Source organism: Lampetra fluviatilis, chromosome 21 (genome assembly GCF_964198595.1).
Source record: "Lampetra fluviatilis chromosome 21, kcLamFluv1.1, whole genome shotgun sequence".
In the NCBI taxonomy this organism is placed as follows: Eukaryota; Metazoa; Chordata; class Hyperoartia; order Petromyzontiformes; family Petromyzontidae; genus Lampetra; species Lampetra fluviatilis.
The window spans coordinates 11,968,889-11,985,433 of record NC_136295.1 but is presented as its reverse complement, the minus strand read 5'-3'; the positions used below and the strand labels follow the sequence as shown (position 1 = coordinate 11,985,433).

The 16,545-nt window shown below is 51.8% G+C and overlaps 1 protein-coding gene across 1 annotated transcript; it reads left to right on the top strand.

Annotated features, from left to right (window-relative positions):
- The first annotated feature begins 4,588 nt into the window (after positions 1–4,588).
- Positions 4,589–16,223, top strand: LOC144938076 (homeobox protein Hox-A9-like). Its single transcript, XM_078865770.1, has 2 exons — positions 4,589–5,195; positions 15,985–16,223. Exons 1-2 carry the CDS (start codon positions 4,589–4,591, stop codon positions 16,221–16,223), a joined length of 846 nt encoding a protein of 281 aa, XP_078721896.1.
- The last annotated feature ends 322 nt before the right edge of the window (positions 16,224–16,545 follow it).

Below are 16,545 nucleotides of genomic sequence, written 5' to 3'. Positions count from 1 at the left end.
TTAGGAGTATGCGTGTCTCTCTCTCTCCCCGTGGTCGCGTGGATTTTTCTCCGGGTCCTCCGGTTTTTTCCCCCTCCACATTTAAAATCAAAGTCATCGCGTTCACAGTATTTGGCTGCTGGACATTTCCACGTGATGATGAAAAGCCACTTCGTTGAGCTATTATTTGTGATAACCAGGTCGCTTCTGAAAAATAACTCTGTAGCTCAGTGGCTATCTTACCTGGTAACATAAAAAAATTGTTGTCATAGTTTATAGACTCACACAGAGATTTAGACAATCACAGTCGCGACGATTCACCACTCCGCCATCTGGGACTCGGCCATCTGAATGTCGAATGACATCTGTTGCTCTATACATCAACATCAGCCGCACTGAGAAGAACGTGGAAAGGCATAATTATTATTGTTTACTTGTGTATTTGTTTGTTGTTGTTGTTTTATGACCCGCTAGACACGAGCTCCTCCCCGCGCTCCGAGTAAACAAAAGAGAGCCAGGAAGCGTCGCTTGGCTGCGCACGTGATTAGGGGGCCCTAAAACAGCAGCCAGAGTGGAGAGGGCTCCATAAAGCAGGGGAGGGGCTGGGGGGGGCTGGGGAGGTGCTGGGGGGGGGGGTGCTGGAGGAGGTGTGGTGGTCATCACGGAGCAAGGGGCGGAATGTGGGTGGTGGGGGGGACAAATACAAAGATCCCCCGTATAGCCTTAACAGACTGTAGGGACAAGTGCTGTTACCAGTCCTTCCATGCACCTCTGATTAGCACGATTGACCTCGTACGGCATAATACATTCAAGGCCGACACGGCACACGAGGGGGTGATTGGTCAGCACCTACGCCCGCACGGCCGCCTTTGTCCCCCAAGTGGCGATGCTCACGCACCGCTCCAGGTACTCATCTGAGAATGAGTCGACGTAGGGTCGGGGGCCAGATATGATCGTCTCCGTTGTTGGTGGCCGTGAGCGGGAATGGCACGCTGGTCACCAGCTTTGTGGCGCAGCGCGCTAAGCGCTGCGCCACCGCTCCCCACAGGTCGAGCGAGCGATTCCACATGGGCACGAGGAGACAGAGAGGGGGGGGGCATCATTACCGAAAGGGGGGGGGCAGGTAGAGCCTTACAGAGCATGAATGGGGGGAGAGAGGGGAGAGCACGTTCTGTTTACGTGACAACCCTTACTGGTTGGCTGTGTCGGATGGTGGAAGGTTTTAACGACACATTTATATATTTACGCCATCGAACCCAAACAAACCTCTACTATTGATGATATTTGTCGCGAAAGCCCCCCACGTGTTAAAGAGAGGGGAGGGTGGAGGAGAGGGGAGGGGCTGGAGGAGTGGGTGGGGGCTGTTTGGGGGATGCAACTGGGACCACTGCTGCACAAAGACGTGCGGTGGGAGGGGAGGGAGGGAAGTTGGGGGGCGGGGGGTGGGGGCGGGGGTGGGGAGGGGGTTGCGAGGGGAGGGGGGGTGACCGTACGGACCTGGCAGACAACACAGCAGGCGGGTAGGGTGCGCGCGGCGCTGCGAGGTGTAGTCATCATCAGGCTGGTCGAGCGGGGCGGAGAGACGATTGATCAATCTCATGCCAAGATTCGCTCTTCTCCTCCGTCCATACCCACCATGGCTTCAAATGACTCGCGATTGTAATTCGATGTCACCCCGGGGTCGAACCTCACTTTAAAAAAACACAACAACAACAACCACCAAGAGGCGAGGTCGCTTCGCGTGTCTCAGCGGGCCGCGTTGACTCCGTCCCCACGGCGAAGGAGGAAGCGAGAAGCCGCCGGTAGCAGCGGAGACGGCGACCCCGCGCGCACCTGCACGCACCTGGACAGCAGAGCGGATTGGACGACTGAGCGCGGGGGGGGGGGGCGGGTGGGGAGGTTTGGGGACGGGTGACGTGGGTCGAGGGGGGGGCAGTCGCCCCTGGCTCTGGGGTGGCCACTCGAGATTGCCCACGGGGCCTGAAGCGACCCGCGGCTTCGTTTGATTTGCCCCGCGACTCGCACGGGACCCACGTGACTTGGAATCGGCCCGCAAATGAGTTTTAGAGCACGCAGCTTTAGCCGCGCCTTGTCGGGTATGAGAGAAGGGGCACATTTCCCGATAGTAAACATTGTTTTTGGATTAAATTGCGTAAATGCAATCAAACGGACGCGATCTAACCCCCCAAAAAAAATTTATTGTGGAAAATATTTGGTCGGGAAGCCCACGACGTGTTAAACATATTTTCGACCTGATAGCAACGCTGTGTTTACAATTAAAGCGAGCTCAGCCACTTCCGCCACGGGCTGACGAGGTGTATCTTGCGGTGACTCGAGTCGCTGAGGTCTCGCGTGTTCTTGTGTGGTGCTTACCCACACACTCCGAGTGCCGTGCCGGCCTTCGTAGATGCTCGCGCTCAGAGCGCTCGCCCGCACGGCGTGTTAGGGCTTCTACGGGGATCTCGGTCTTTGGTTTGCCAGTCACACCGCTTTGTTGCTTTTCAAAAATCATCATCATCGTCGTCGTGGGCCCGTCAAGAGCGCTCCAACCTGCTCTCGTTCGCCGCTCCATTCCATCGACGAGTGGAATTTTAAAAAGTGCGCGCTGACGCTTGGATGAGATGCGCGTTGCTTCGCAGTGGCGTTAAGAGGCGCACTGGGGAACGCGGCGGGCCTGGGGCAGGAGGAGAGATGATGCCACGTGGTGGTGGAGAGACGGAGTCCGCGTAGCGATGGTGCGAGTTTCTAGCGTGCGGCGGCTGGATGGAGTTCGTGACCATCGCAGGCTCGTGAAGATGCGGCCGTCGGATTGGGGAGGAAATCATCCAGCAGTGGATATCGGCCACGACAGACGAGAATGTTGATGATGATGATGAGTGGGTCCGAACCGAAATCAAGCCACGTGCAATCCTCGTGGCCCTTTGGAGAAACCAAAGGGGTACACAGTTAGCGAGCGCCTATTGATGCCCCCCCCCTATTGACAAACACTCACCCACAGCGTGTGCCCCCCCTGTGCCCCCCACACTCGTGTTTTATCGCCACTGTCGGTGATCAAATTCCAGTTGAATTAATTTAGCGCGGCCTTTGCTGGGGACGCAACTACTTTGCATATATGCAAATGGTGACCTTATATGGGACATCTCCGCTGATTTAGCGACGCGCTTAACGAGCGCCACGTGACCTCGGTGGGTGGGGGGTGGGAGAGTGGGACGGGAGAGGGGGGGGGGTAACCAATTCCCCCCCCATCCCCCAACCCCCCCACCCTCCTCCCCCTCTTCCACCGCCTCCGCCCCTCGGTCCCATAAAAAATAATGGGCGCATTGTGGTCGGGAACGAGACGCGCGAACGGGAGACGGGACTCACACGGGCAGAGTGAGTGGGATTAGTGTTTGACACATTTCGCATCGTATCCATTGATCCTCGTACACACGGCAGACATCTACATGCAGCGTTAGAGACACACGAACAGCAAAGCAGGCGAATGAGTTCAGATTCAACGTGTGCGTGCGTGTGTGTGTCTATATGTGTGTGTTTGTGTGTATAATACACGGGCAGGTTTCTAACCGAGTGAGAACGCAGCCAGGTAAGTTAGTGATGTGTGCACAAGTACTAAGAAAAAATAATCGATATTTTCCGGAACGCTGCTCAGACTGGCCTGGCTTGGAGTATGGATTTTGCCGGCGTAAGGCACTACCACGAGAGTACAAAGTGCACCTATGCATAATAACTCACACACCATTATACCCCCCCCCCCTAGTCTTACAATTAAATTCACGCGTTTTACATGCATCCCAAAACAAATAAACAATTTGTAATCGCGAGATAAGGCCTGGCAGGAGATGGGTTACGCGCTGGGTGTCAAACGACTTCCCGACTGAAATTAAGCATGGAGTAAGTAAATAAATAAATACATCCCTGTAACCACCCCCATCCCCTAGACCCCCCCCCACTCCACCGCACCCACCCCTGCACTGGGGTGTAAACGAGCGGCTGGGAGCGTCCGCGTCTTAGTTGGGCGAGGCGCGTGGAGCTTGGCCGGAATCGTCGGGTTCAGAGTCGCGTGCGTGGAGCTCGCGAGTGGCGTCCGTTCCATTGCCGGGGGGGGGAGGGGAGTGAATGAGTGGTGGCGCTTCGCTGCCGTCGTTGCAGAAGCGCTCGGCTCGGGCAGTGTTTGTGCATCGGAGAAGAAGTGTTTCGGCGGCGCTTCGACGAAGGGGAGGGAGGGGGGGGGCGTCGTTTATGCATCGGGCAGCAGCGTTTTCTTGAGACGGCGCCAGTGGCGGGCGGGGGTGTTAAACGCGAGCCCGGGGCTCGTGCGAGTGACGGGGCAGGCGCGAGGGTGACGAGGCAGGAGTGAGGGTGACGAGCACAATTGGGAGCGAGTGACGAGCACAATTGGGAGCGAGTGATCGTGAGCACAGAGCGGCCGTCGTCATCAGAAGGGGGCTCGCTCCAAAACACTCCACCACGCTCCTCTCGGATTAGTGGGTCCGACCTGAGCCCCCCCCCCTCCTCATCCACGGTCACATCCCCCCCTTTGCCCCCCACCCAAACCCAGACCCCCCCCCCCACTTACTCGTGACGGCGGTGTCACACGAGTCCCGCGATCATGTCCGGACCCCTAAAGGGGGTCGGCCCCCCTCTCCACGCTCGCTTCTACGCGGACGCTGCACCCCGCGGGGACCCCTCGGACAGCATTTCCCTCCCGGCGCTCCTCCAGTCGAGCGAGAGCCGCCGCATCGCCGCCTTCCAGCTGCCAGACTTCGAACCGCCCCCTCCTCCTCCCCACGCGGCGTGCGGCTTCCAGCAGCACAAGATGGGGGGGGGCCCCCCCTGGACTCAGCCGGGGCTCTACGGACCCCCGGGAGGAGGTCAGGACCCCCCGGGGTCGTCGTGGCTCGAATCTCTCACGGGCGGCGGCGGCGGCGGCGGCGGCCTCTACCCCGGGATGGGGATGGGGTCCCCGCAGGGGTCCCTGGCTCCATACGGGCTGGCGTGCCGGCCGGGGGGGTGCGGACCGGCGCCGGGACTCCTGCAGGTCGGCTCTGACGGAATGAGCGTGGCCCGCTTCGACGCGGAGTCGCTGCTCTTCCGAGGGGTCGTCGCCGAGACCCCGGACCCCGTGCTGGGGTCTCACGGGGACCCCTACCCCGAGCACAAGGGGGACCTGGCGGGCACGGACCCCGGAGAGGAGAGCCGGGCGCGGCTACAAGCGAGTACGTCAAGCGGCACGGGCGGGGGTGGTGGTGGTCGTGGTGGTGGTGGTCGTGGTGGTGATTATGGTGGCGGTGGTGATTATGGTGGTGGCGGTAGTGGTGGTGGTGGTGGTGATGGTGGTGGTGGTGATGGTGGTGGTGGTCGTGGTGGTGGTGGTCGTGGTGGTGATTATGGTGGCGGTGGTGATTATGGTGGTGGCGGTAGTGGTGGTGGTGGTGGTAGTGATGATGATGGTGGTGGTGGTGGTCGTGGTGGTGATGATGATGGTGGTGGTGGTGGTGATGATGATGGTGGTGATGGTGGTGGTGGTGATTATGATAGTGGTGATGGTGGTAGTGATGATGATGGTGGTGATGATGCTGGTGGTGGTGGTGGTGATTATGGTAGTGGTGATGGTGGTAGTGATGATGATGGTGGTGGTGATGATGATGCTGGTGGTGATGATGATGCTGGTGATGATGGTGGTGGTGATGATGATAGTTGTGATGATGATGGTGGTGATGATAATGGGCGACGGACCGTGGTGGAGTGTTGTGTGTGTCCTTTGTGTGTCTCTCATGTAGGCCGTGTGTCTGCGGTGCAAGTCGATCACGCATCTGTTTGTGTGTCTGGGACGTGTTGCCATGGTGTGTGTGTGTGTGGTGTGTGTGTGGGGTGTGTGTGTGGTGTGTGTGTGTGGTGTGTGTGGTGTGTGTGGTGTGTGTGTGTGTGGTGTGTGTGTGTGTGTGGTGTGTGTGTGTGTGTGGTGTGTGTGTGGGGTGTGTGGTGTGTGTGTGTGGTGTGTGTGTGTGGTGTGTGTGTGTGTGGTGTGTGTCTCACTGGCGTGTGTATGATGTCGTCTGTGTTGCGTGTGGTTTCTGCTGCATGTCTGTTGTGTGTGTGTGTTACGTGCCTTGTGTGACTGTTGTTTATATAGTATTAGTGTGGTGTCCATTGTGTACATTGACATATATATCATGTAGCCATGTGTAGTATGTATGTGCAGGTCTCCTTTGTGTATATGTAACTATTGCACATATTCGTTATATCATGTGTCTATATGATTGGTGTGCGTATTGTGTACTGTTATGTGTTTGGTATTATTATGATAGACATATTATGTGTATCTGATTTGTGTTTGATATGCGCCTGCGGTGTGTGAATCATGCCTCTATTATGTATGTGTCGGTGATCAATCCATCATAAATCTCGCATGTGTCTGGTACACGTCTGCTGTGTGTCTATTAAGTATTTGATGTGTTATGTTATACATGTGTGTGTGTGTGTGTCCGTTACGTGTGTTTGCTATGTCTCTGTTATGTAAGTATGTGTCTGATACGTGTCTGGGTATTTTCTATTGTGTTTATGGTGTGTCTCTGTTGGTCTCATTACAGAACTCGGATGTATGTTACGTGCCTTCGATGTGTACGTTATGTCTTTATATGTGTTAATTGTGTATATACCATCTGTTGTCTGTCTAGTTTGTGTCCGGATTATCCATCCGTATCTGTGTGCGGCTGTTGTGTGCCTTCCACTTCTCATGCCGTGCATGTGTATAGTATGTATCGGGTGTGTGTATGTTTAGAATCCGATGTGTATCATCTATCAGCTGTTCGTCGATGATGCTTCTGGAATTGCCCGTTGTGTATCATGTTTCGGTGTTTATAATCTATGCGTTACGTAACGAGCATGGGTCTGGTATAGGCTATGCACCTGGAATGGTTTATGTATCAGTTGCTGTGTGTGTGTGGTATGTATACCCAGTGTGTCTAATGATGATCTGGTGCGTTTCTGCTGCGTTCTTGTTCTGTGCGAGTTGTTGGTCGATCTATGTACGTCTATTGTGTACGCTTCTCTGATTGTCGAGTATATATTATGCACTTGTTATGTATTCCATGTATATATATAGTAGTGCGTGCCTGTTAATTAATGTTGCATGTATTGTGATATGTATATCTGTTGTTTTGTCAAATATTAGCATGGCATTCGGTTGCGTCGATTTCATGCACCGAATATATTGATTGCAGTACAGTATTTACCTTATTTGTATTGCTTATATATGTTACGTGTCTAGAAGGTGGCTTGTGCATACTATGTTCCTTTATCGAGTATTTGTCTTTCATGTACTTCGTATCGATCGGGTATTTGTCGTGTATTTGGTCTGATTATTGCCCCTGCGGTACATGCTTGCTGTATTATGTTGGTACTGTACTCAGTAGCTACTATCATACTATAGTCAGAATAATTAGTTTTTATCCTGGAGGAATCCGATGAGCTGTGAAGCTCTTTTTCGCGAATGTCCAGTATGAGTAGCTACTTGCACGTGGATTAGAAAGAAGGCAGATGGGTAGAAAGGGAACACGTGGATTAGAGAGAGAGAGAGCACGTGCATTAGAGAGAACACACAGAGAGGTAGAAAGGGAACACGTGGATTAGAGAGAGAGAGAGAGCACGTGCATTAGAGAGAACACACAGAGAGGTAGAAAGGGAACACGTGGATTAGAGAAAGAACACGCGCGCGAGTTAAAGATGCGAGATTAATCGATCGGAAAAGTGTAGCGAGTCGGTGAAGAGCACGTCGCCCGAATAGATCATGATGGTGGTGGTGATGATGATGGTAGTGGTGATGATGGTGGTGATGATGATGGTAGTGGTGATTATGGTAGTGGTGATGATGGTGATGGTGGTGGTGGTGATGATGGTGGTGATTATGGTAGTGGTGATGGTAATAGTGATGATGATGGTGGTGTTGATGATGATGGTGGTGGTGATGATGGTGGTGGTGGTGATGATGGTGGTGGTTACGGTAGTGGTGATGGTGATAGTGATGATGATGGTGGTGGTGTTGATGATGATGGTGGTAGTGATGATGATGGTGGTGTTGATGATGATGCTGGTGTTGATGATGATGCTGGTGTTGATAATGATGATGATGATGGTGATGATGATGCTGCTGGTGGTGGTGGTGATGATGGTGGTGATGGTGACGGCGGCATCAGTGACAATGATGGTGATGATGATGGTGGTGATGGTGACGGCGGCGCGAGTGATGATGATGATGAGGGCAAGCGGCCGAGACTCACAACGGCCACGACAATGGCGGTGGGGTAGAGAGGGGGGGGTCATCCAACAGTGGATAGAGTACAGCGGCTGTTGTTGTTGCTGTTGATGACGGCGACGTGTCTATTAAGCATGTGCTCGTGAACTACTATTTGGCGTGTCCGCTACTCGTCATGCACATGCCACGTGTACACGTTGTGTATCCACGATCTGATACGCGGCTTTTGTGCCCTTCGTGTATCCGTTACATACCAGCTATTTGAATTGCGTCTATTTTCCATGTCTCTTGTGTTCCGTTTGGTGCTTGCGACGCGTCTGTTGTGTATTTGTCACGTGTGTCTCGTGTACTTTATGTATTCGTTGTGCAATCACGAATATACATACGTCTATTTGTTATGCTTCTGTTTCCGTGCGCTGTTTGCGAAGTGTCTGTTATGTAATGGAGTGTTAACTACCTCGCCTGGTATGCAGAGGTCGTGGGTTCGATCCAGACCCTGATGCCTGCTACTGCTGTGTATTCGGAGTTTGCGTGTCTCCCTCTCTCATCATCATCATCATCACGGTGGCTAGGAGATGTTAACTACCTCGCCTGGTATGCAGGAGGTCGTGGGTTTGATCCCGACCCTGATGCCTGCTGCTGTATATTTGGAGTTTGTGTGTCTCTCTCATCATCATCACGGTGGCTAGGAGATGTTAACTACCTCGCCTGGTATGCAGGAGGTCGTGGGTTCGATCCTGACCCTGATGCCTGCTGCTGCCGTTGTGTATTTGGAGTTTGCGGCGTCTCTCTTGCCGTCGTCGCGTGATTTCGGTTTCCTCCACATTTAGGATGAACACGCGTTTAGAGTGTTTGGATGTTGTCCACTTCACTTCTGAAAAAGAGCGGGTCTTACCTGCTTTAAAAAAGAGGTTTAAATAGTTAGTTTACATGTTACATGTCCTGAAATGTGTCCATTATATAATTGCAATTGTTATGTATCTGGTATTTGCGATACGTGTGTATAGTGTATGTTGTAGAATGCTTGTATGCCTAATACGTGTCCTCTATGTATCTGTTGTGTACATGTTGCGTATATGTTGCGTATATGTTGTGTGTGCTGTTTGAAGGGGAGATATGGAATGCGCTCACAAGTAAAATGACCACCATCACTGACCTGGACTTACAGGGGGACTAATCATTGCTATTATTATTATGATTAAATATCGGTAATGTTAAGAGTGAAGTCGGCTATATTGGTACTCGCCGTTAGAACTATAACTACAGCCGTGTGGGAGTAGCGGCTAAATATAAACAGAAGTGAAAGCGAGTCCGCTGGTCAATCTCCATCGACTTTGGGTGAATCTCCATCAACTTTGGGTGAATCTCCATCAACTTTGGGTGAATCTCCATCAACTTTGGGTGAATCTCCATCAACTTTGGGTGAATCTCCATCAACGTGGAAGTTCCACACATTGGTTCCCCTGCCCGTGTTGCGAACTTGGTCAAGCAAACTCTGTTACGTCTCATCCACCACTCTGTGTGTTCAACCACCACCACACTGAAGCTCACAACACAATCACTCACCCCTATTCACTCACCCCTACTCACTCACTCCTACTCACTCACCCCTACTCACTCACCCCTACCTCACTCACCCCTACCTCACTCACTCACCACACTGCGGGTCACAACAACATGCTTGCTCACCCACACACTCAACCCCTACTCACCCCTACTCACTCACCACACCAACACGATCAGCACCACGCCCGGCCGCCTTTGTCTCCCGAGTGGGGATGTTTGCACACCGCACTAGATACTGTACTCATTTGAGGATGAGTCAACCTAGGGGAGGTCCAGGACCGGTTTAGATAATAGTCGCCGGTGTTAGCCGTGAGCGGGAATCGAACTCGCGTCGCCGGGTTCGTAGCGCGCTCAGCGCTACACCACCGACAACACATTCACTCACACACGCACATTCTCACCTGCTCACCACACTTCCGGTCGCAACAACACACTCACTCACTCACTTACCCACACACTTACGCACTCACCCACTCACTCACCTGCACACTCACCCACACTCACCCACGTACTCACCCACACACTCACGCACTCACCCACACTTACGCACTCACTCACCCACTCACTCACCTGCACACTCACCCACACACTCACCCACTCACTCACCCGCACTCACCCACACTCCAACCCACTCACCCACGCACTCACTCACCCACGCACTCACCCACACACTCACGCACTCACCCACACTTACGCACTCACTCACCCGCACAGTCACCCATACACTCACCCACTCACTCACCCGCACACTCACCCACACACTCATCCACTCACTCACCCACTCACTCACCCACACACTCAGCCACTCACTCACCCACTCACTCACCCACTCACTCACCCACTCACTCACCCACTCACTCACCCACACACTCAGCCACTCACTCACCCACTCACTCACCCACACACTCAGCCACTCACTCACCCACTCACTCACCCACACACTCAGCCACTCACTCACCCACTCACTCACCCACACACTCACCCACACACTCAGCCACTCATTCACCCACTCACTCACCCACACACTCACCCACACACTCAGCCACACACTCACCCACTCACTCACCCACACACTCACCCACTCACTCACCCACTCACTCACTCACCCACTCACTCACTCACTCACCCACACACTCACCCACTCACTCACTCACCATCCACCCCGCCGGTCACCTCACTTCTCTCTCTTTCTGCTTCTTCCCTTCCACCGCTGCACTCTGGAAATTCCTCTTGCCACCATCGTCTCGTCGTTTCCCCCAAATTATTGTAGTAATCATAATAGGAAACTTTCCCTATTCAAGAAACCTATTAACGCGTATATACCAACTTTGATAGCGCTGCTTGTTACTGGTCGCTTAGTGGTAAGTTTTTTTTTAAATAAATGAATAAAAAAAATACTTGGGAATGTTTGGAAACTCAATTGTCCTGTCAAATACTCAGTGCAAGGAACCCTTAACCCTGAAAAGGAACATGTAGGGACATAATCGTTGACGATAATGTACATGTATTAGTAAGGCGCCTTCCACCAATGTCTCCATGCGCCTTGTAAGATCAGGGATAAGGAAACATCACAGAGAGCCAGAGAGGCGACGGAGAATAAATCGACTTGAGAAGATGCAGTCTGAAGACGAGACAGCATGTTGCCCTGTGACAGATTTTAGTTGACAGACCGCACGCATGACTCTTGGTTTAAATAGAGCACGCAAGTAAACACACAACTAGACACACAACTAGACACAACTAAACACACAACTAGACACACAAGTAGACACACAACTAAACACACAAGTAGACACACATGTTAACCCACACAAGTAAACACACAAGTAGACACACAACTAGACACACAAACACACATGTAAACACACAACTAAACACACAAGTAGACACACAACTAGACACACAACTAGACACACAAACACACATGTAAACACACAACTAGACACACAAGTAGACAACTAAACACACAACTAGACACACAAGTAGACAACTAAACACACAACTAAACACACAAGTAGACACACAACTAGACACACAACTAGACACACAAACACACATGTAAACACACAACTAGACACACAAGTAGACACACATGTAAACACACAAGTAGACACACAACTAGACACACAACTATACACAAACACACATGTAAACACACAAGTAAACACACAAGTAGGCAACTAAACACACAACTAGACACACAAGTAGACACACATGTAAACACACAAGTAGACACACAACTAGACACACAACTAGACACACAAACAAACATGTAAACACACAACTAAACACACAAGTAGACACACAACTAAACACACAAGTAGACACACAAGTAGACAACTAAACACACAAGTAGACAACTAAACACACACGTAGACACACAAGTAAACACACAACTAAACACACAAGTAAACACACAACTAAACACACAAGTAGACGCAGCTACAAGTTTGCCCAGGATCTATGTGACCGAGTTAGTTCTTCGCCGTGGTCAATTTCCAGCCGGAACAGTCCAGGACGCTGCTCCGGCAATGATCCATCCATCTCCTCGTCTACAGAGCGGCGAGATGCCAACTACCTCGCTTGGTATGAAGGAGGTGGTGGGTTCCATCCAGACCCTGACGCCTGCTGCTGTAGATTTGGAGTTTGTGTGTCTCTCATCATCATCATCATCGTGGCTAAGAGATGTTGACTACCTCGCTTGGTATGAAGGAGGTGGTGGGTTCCATCCAGACCCTGACGCCTGCTGCTGTAGATTTGGAGTTTGTGTGTCTCTCATCATCATCATCATCATCATCGTGGCTAAGAGATGTTGACTACCTCGCTTGGTATGAAGGAGGTGGTGGGTTCCATCCAGACCCTGACGCCTGCTGCTGTAGATTTGGAGTTTGTGTGTCTCTCATCATCATCATCATCATCATCGTGGCTAAGAGATGTTGACTACCTCGCTTGGTATGTAGGTGGTGGTGGGTTCCATCCAGACCCTGACGCCTGCTGCTGTAGATTTGGAGTTTGCGTGTCTCTCATCATCATCATCATCGTGGCTAAGAGATGTTGACTACCTCGCTTGGTATGAAGGAGGTGGTGGGTTCCATCCAGACCCTGACGCCTGCTGCTGTAGATTTGGAGTTTGTGTGTCTCTCATCATCATCATCATCATCATCGTGGCTAAGAGATGTTGACTACCTCGCTTGGTATGTAGGTGGTGGTGGGTTCCATCCAGACCCTGACGCCTGCTGCTGTAGATTTGGAGTTTGCGTGTCTCTCATCATCATCATCATCGTGGCTAAGAGATGTTGACTACCTCGCTTGGTATGAAGGAGGTGGTGGGTCCCATCCAGACCCTGACGCCTGCTGCTGTAGATTTGGAGTTTGCGTGTCTCTCATCATCATCATCGTGGCTAAGAGATGTTGACTACCTCGCTTGGTGTGCAGGAGGTGGTGGGTCCCATCCAGACCCTGACGCCTGCTGCTGTAGATTTGGAGTTTGCGTGTCTCTCTCTTTCCCCCGTGGTCGCGTGGATTTGCTCCGGGTCCTCCGGGTTTTTCCCTCCACATTTACAAACACGCGCTTCTTAGAGTATTTGGCTGCTATATATGTACACGCGATAAGCACACTTCGTTGAGTTATCATTTGTGATTGCCAGGTCGCTTCTGAAAAATAGATGCATAGCTCAGTGGGGCTTTAGCTGATAAAATGAAAAATAGTTTCGTTGATAGTTTCGTTCTCATTGCACCAAATATTCCTGTAAACCTGTTCGTATCATGACGATGATGATACACGTATGTGTATATGTACACGCATATAGGATCATTATGTTTAACACGTAGGCTTTCGCGACCAATATAATCCATAAGAGGTGTTTGTGGATTATATCGCGTAAATATAAATGTGTCGTTATACCCGCCACCACCCGACACAGCCAACTAGTAAGGTTTGTCACGTAAACAGAACGTGGCCAATTCGTCACTAGTGCAGCACTAGTGTATAGTGTAGTGTATAGTAGTGATGTGTATAGTAGTGTAGTGTATAATAGTGTATAGTGTAGTATACTAGTACAGCACACCGGTGTGTTGGAGAGCCAAGCCACAACATTTACAATCTGAGCACGACGTTTCTCCCAGTAATTACAACCGGCATCATCAGGCGACAGCCAGATGTGTGGAGAAACCCTCCTGTTAGGATTATGTTACGGATAGACGTACCTTGTGCTGTAGGTTGAGTTTCAGTTTATTTGATTTGTTACTCAGATAATTATGATCCCGTTGCCGCCACAGTTTCCCGACTCTTTGAAACGTGAGTGCAGCAGACGCAGCAACACAAACGAAGGCATCGACCTCGCACAGAACGAAGACACAGCATCCTCGAGGAATATTGTGCAGCGAACAAACGAGGTGTTTTTTGATCCATGAGAGAGTTTTTTTTGGGTTAGAACTAACCCAAAAAAGAACTAACCCAAAAAAAACCTCTATTATGGATGATATTTGTCGCGAAAGCCTACGTGTTAAACCCAGGTGCTTTTGACATTCCTAAGTGAAACACGCGCGAATCTAAAACGAAGAGTGGCAACATAACTACGGGAGCGAGGGGAGCAAGATCAACAAGGTTAGGTACATGTGTAAGTAAGCGCTGCGTCGGTCTCAGAGGGACGTAAACAATGGGAATTGAATGGAGGGAACGAAGCTGTAGTGGTAGTAGTAGTAGTGCCTTACGCCGATTAAATCTTACTCCGCGGCAGCCTAGCAGCAGCGTCAACGTGCAAAAAATGTCGAGTGAGAAAGTAATCCCTTGTCCAGGAATAAATCGAATGCACGGGTTAAGGAACGAATGCGTTTGGATTTTGAGGACAGGGGGGAGGGGGGGTGATCTCCGATGCTGCTGGTAAAGCGATGAACACAGTGAACGGTACCTCCCATTGAGCACGGCTGGCTACCTACGGTGCGAAGGAAGTTCAACATAACATGCGAACCCTTAATGTTCGCGGACATCGGTGCAACGCGAGACGTCGCGAATATTAAGGGGTGGGGTGTTCGTGCTCAGCGTGTTCGCGGATAACTCGTGCGTCGCTCTCCGTAGGGCGTGAGAACAAACGAACTTGCCAGATTCGTCAACACGACGGTGGCTTTATTTGATGGGCAATGCTATGAAGAAGGGCCATCGCCCGAAACGTCACCCTGTTACATTCGTTTGCATGTTAAGCCCCCCCCCCCCCCAATACGCACGCACACGGTAGTGGCATCGACACGGAGCGTGCTGGGCTTAATGTCGTCGTCGTCGTTGTAGTTAGTCCGTGCTTTGTGCACCACCACGGCCATCGCAGCAGCGTCATTAAATATGTTTGTGTACTCGGGTTAGTGGAGTATTGCAAGGACGAAGATCTCCCCTAAAGCCTGTAACAGACTGTTGGGGCAAGTTCTGTTGGCGAGTAGCACCTATGAAGGCCGGCACGGCACACGAGGGGGTGGGTGGCCAGCATCACGCTCGGCCGCCTTTGTCTCCCCAGTGGCGATGTTTACACAACGCACCGGGTACTCATTTACGGCTGAAACGACCTAGGGGAGTCCCAGGACTGATTCAGAATATCGTCACTCGGATAATGAGTCAACAACACACTACTACTGCCTTCACGTGGTTGTCTGGACACTTAAATCGCAAAGTGTTTTGTACACATCCCTTACTTAGAATGGCAGCAGCATTGGTTCAACACGAGCACACTCGGCACCGGTTTTGACTTTCAGCGTCTCATCAGCAGCGTTAGGGCTTGCTTGAACCAATGCCGTGTATGGTGAACTACCACACGGATTGGCAGGGGCTCATCTCTGTTAGATGTAGGTCTCATAGCGTGACAGACGCACACACACACAGAACCCACGCACTCACAGAAGCTCCGTGTGGCTGATGTGATGCGTAAAGAAGATACGTTTGTTTGTGTCGAGGGACAGGTATGTGAAGGCAGTGCATTGCCTATTTATTTCATAGTATCAGCAGGCGATACTCCAGTCCGCACGGTATCCATCTCGCCATAGAGTCGGTAGTACAATTACCATCAGCACCGCCGGTGGTACATCAGTGCGGCTCGTGATGTACCACCGGTGGTACATCACGAGCTTGCGAGGGTAAGGCGATGCTCCCGGTCCTCATCACGGTGCCCACCTGCCCTGCCCCCTCCTCCTCCTCCCCGCAGGCGACCCTTCTGCCCACTGGCTGCACGCGCGCGCGGGCCGCAAGAAGCGCTGCCCCTACTCCAAGCAGCAGACGCTGGAGCTGGAGAAGGAGTTCCTCTTCAACATGTACCTGACGCGGGACCGCCGCTACGAGGTGGCGCGCGGTCTCAACCTCACCGAGAGGCAGGTGAAGATCTGGTTCCAGAACCGGCGCATGAAGCTCAAGAAGATGAAGAGAGATAAGAGCGATGATCCGTAAACAACAACAACAAACAAACAAAGGGGCTCACACGCCCTCTTACGGCGCTCACTCCGCACTCACTCTCCACTGCTGCCCTCGATGATGATGATGATGATGGTGGTGGTGATGGCGAGGAGGAGGAGGGCAAAGGCGCGGCTCTGCAATTTCCGGGCTCGAGCCGCTGCTGGTGGAAGGGCCTACCACTCGCGTCAGCAGCTCTAAGCGAGCGAGAGAGAGAGAGAGACCCGCCAGAGAGGGTATGTGCGCGTGTTTTGGCCTAGGCTTCCACATCTTGTAAGCGGTGGGAGTTACCCACACGTTACCCCACCACACGCGAACT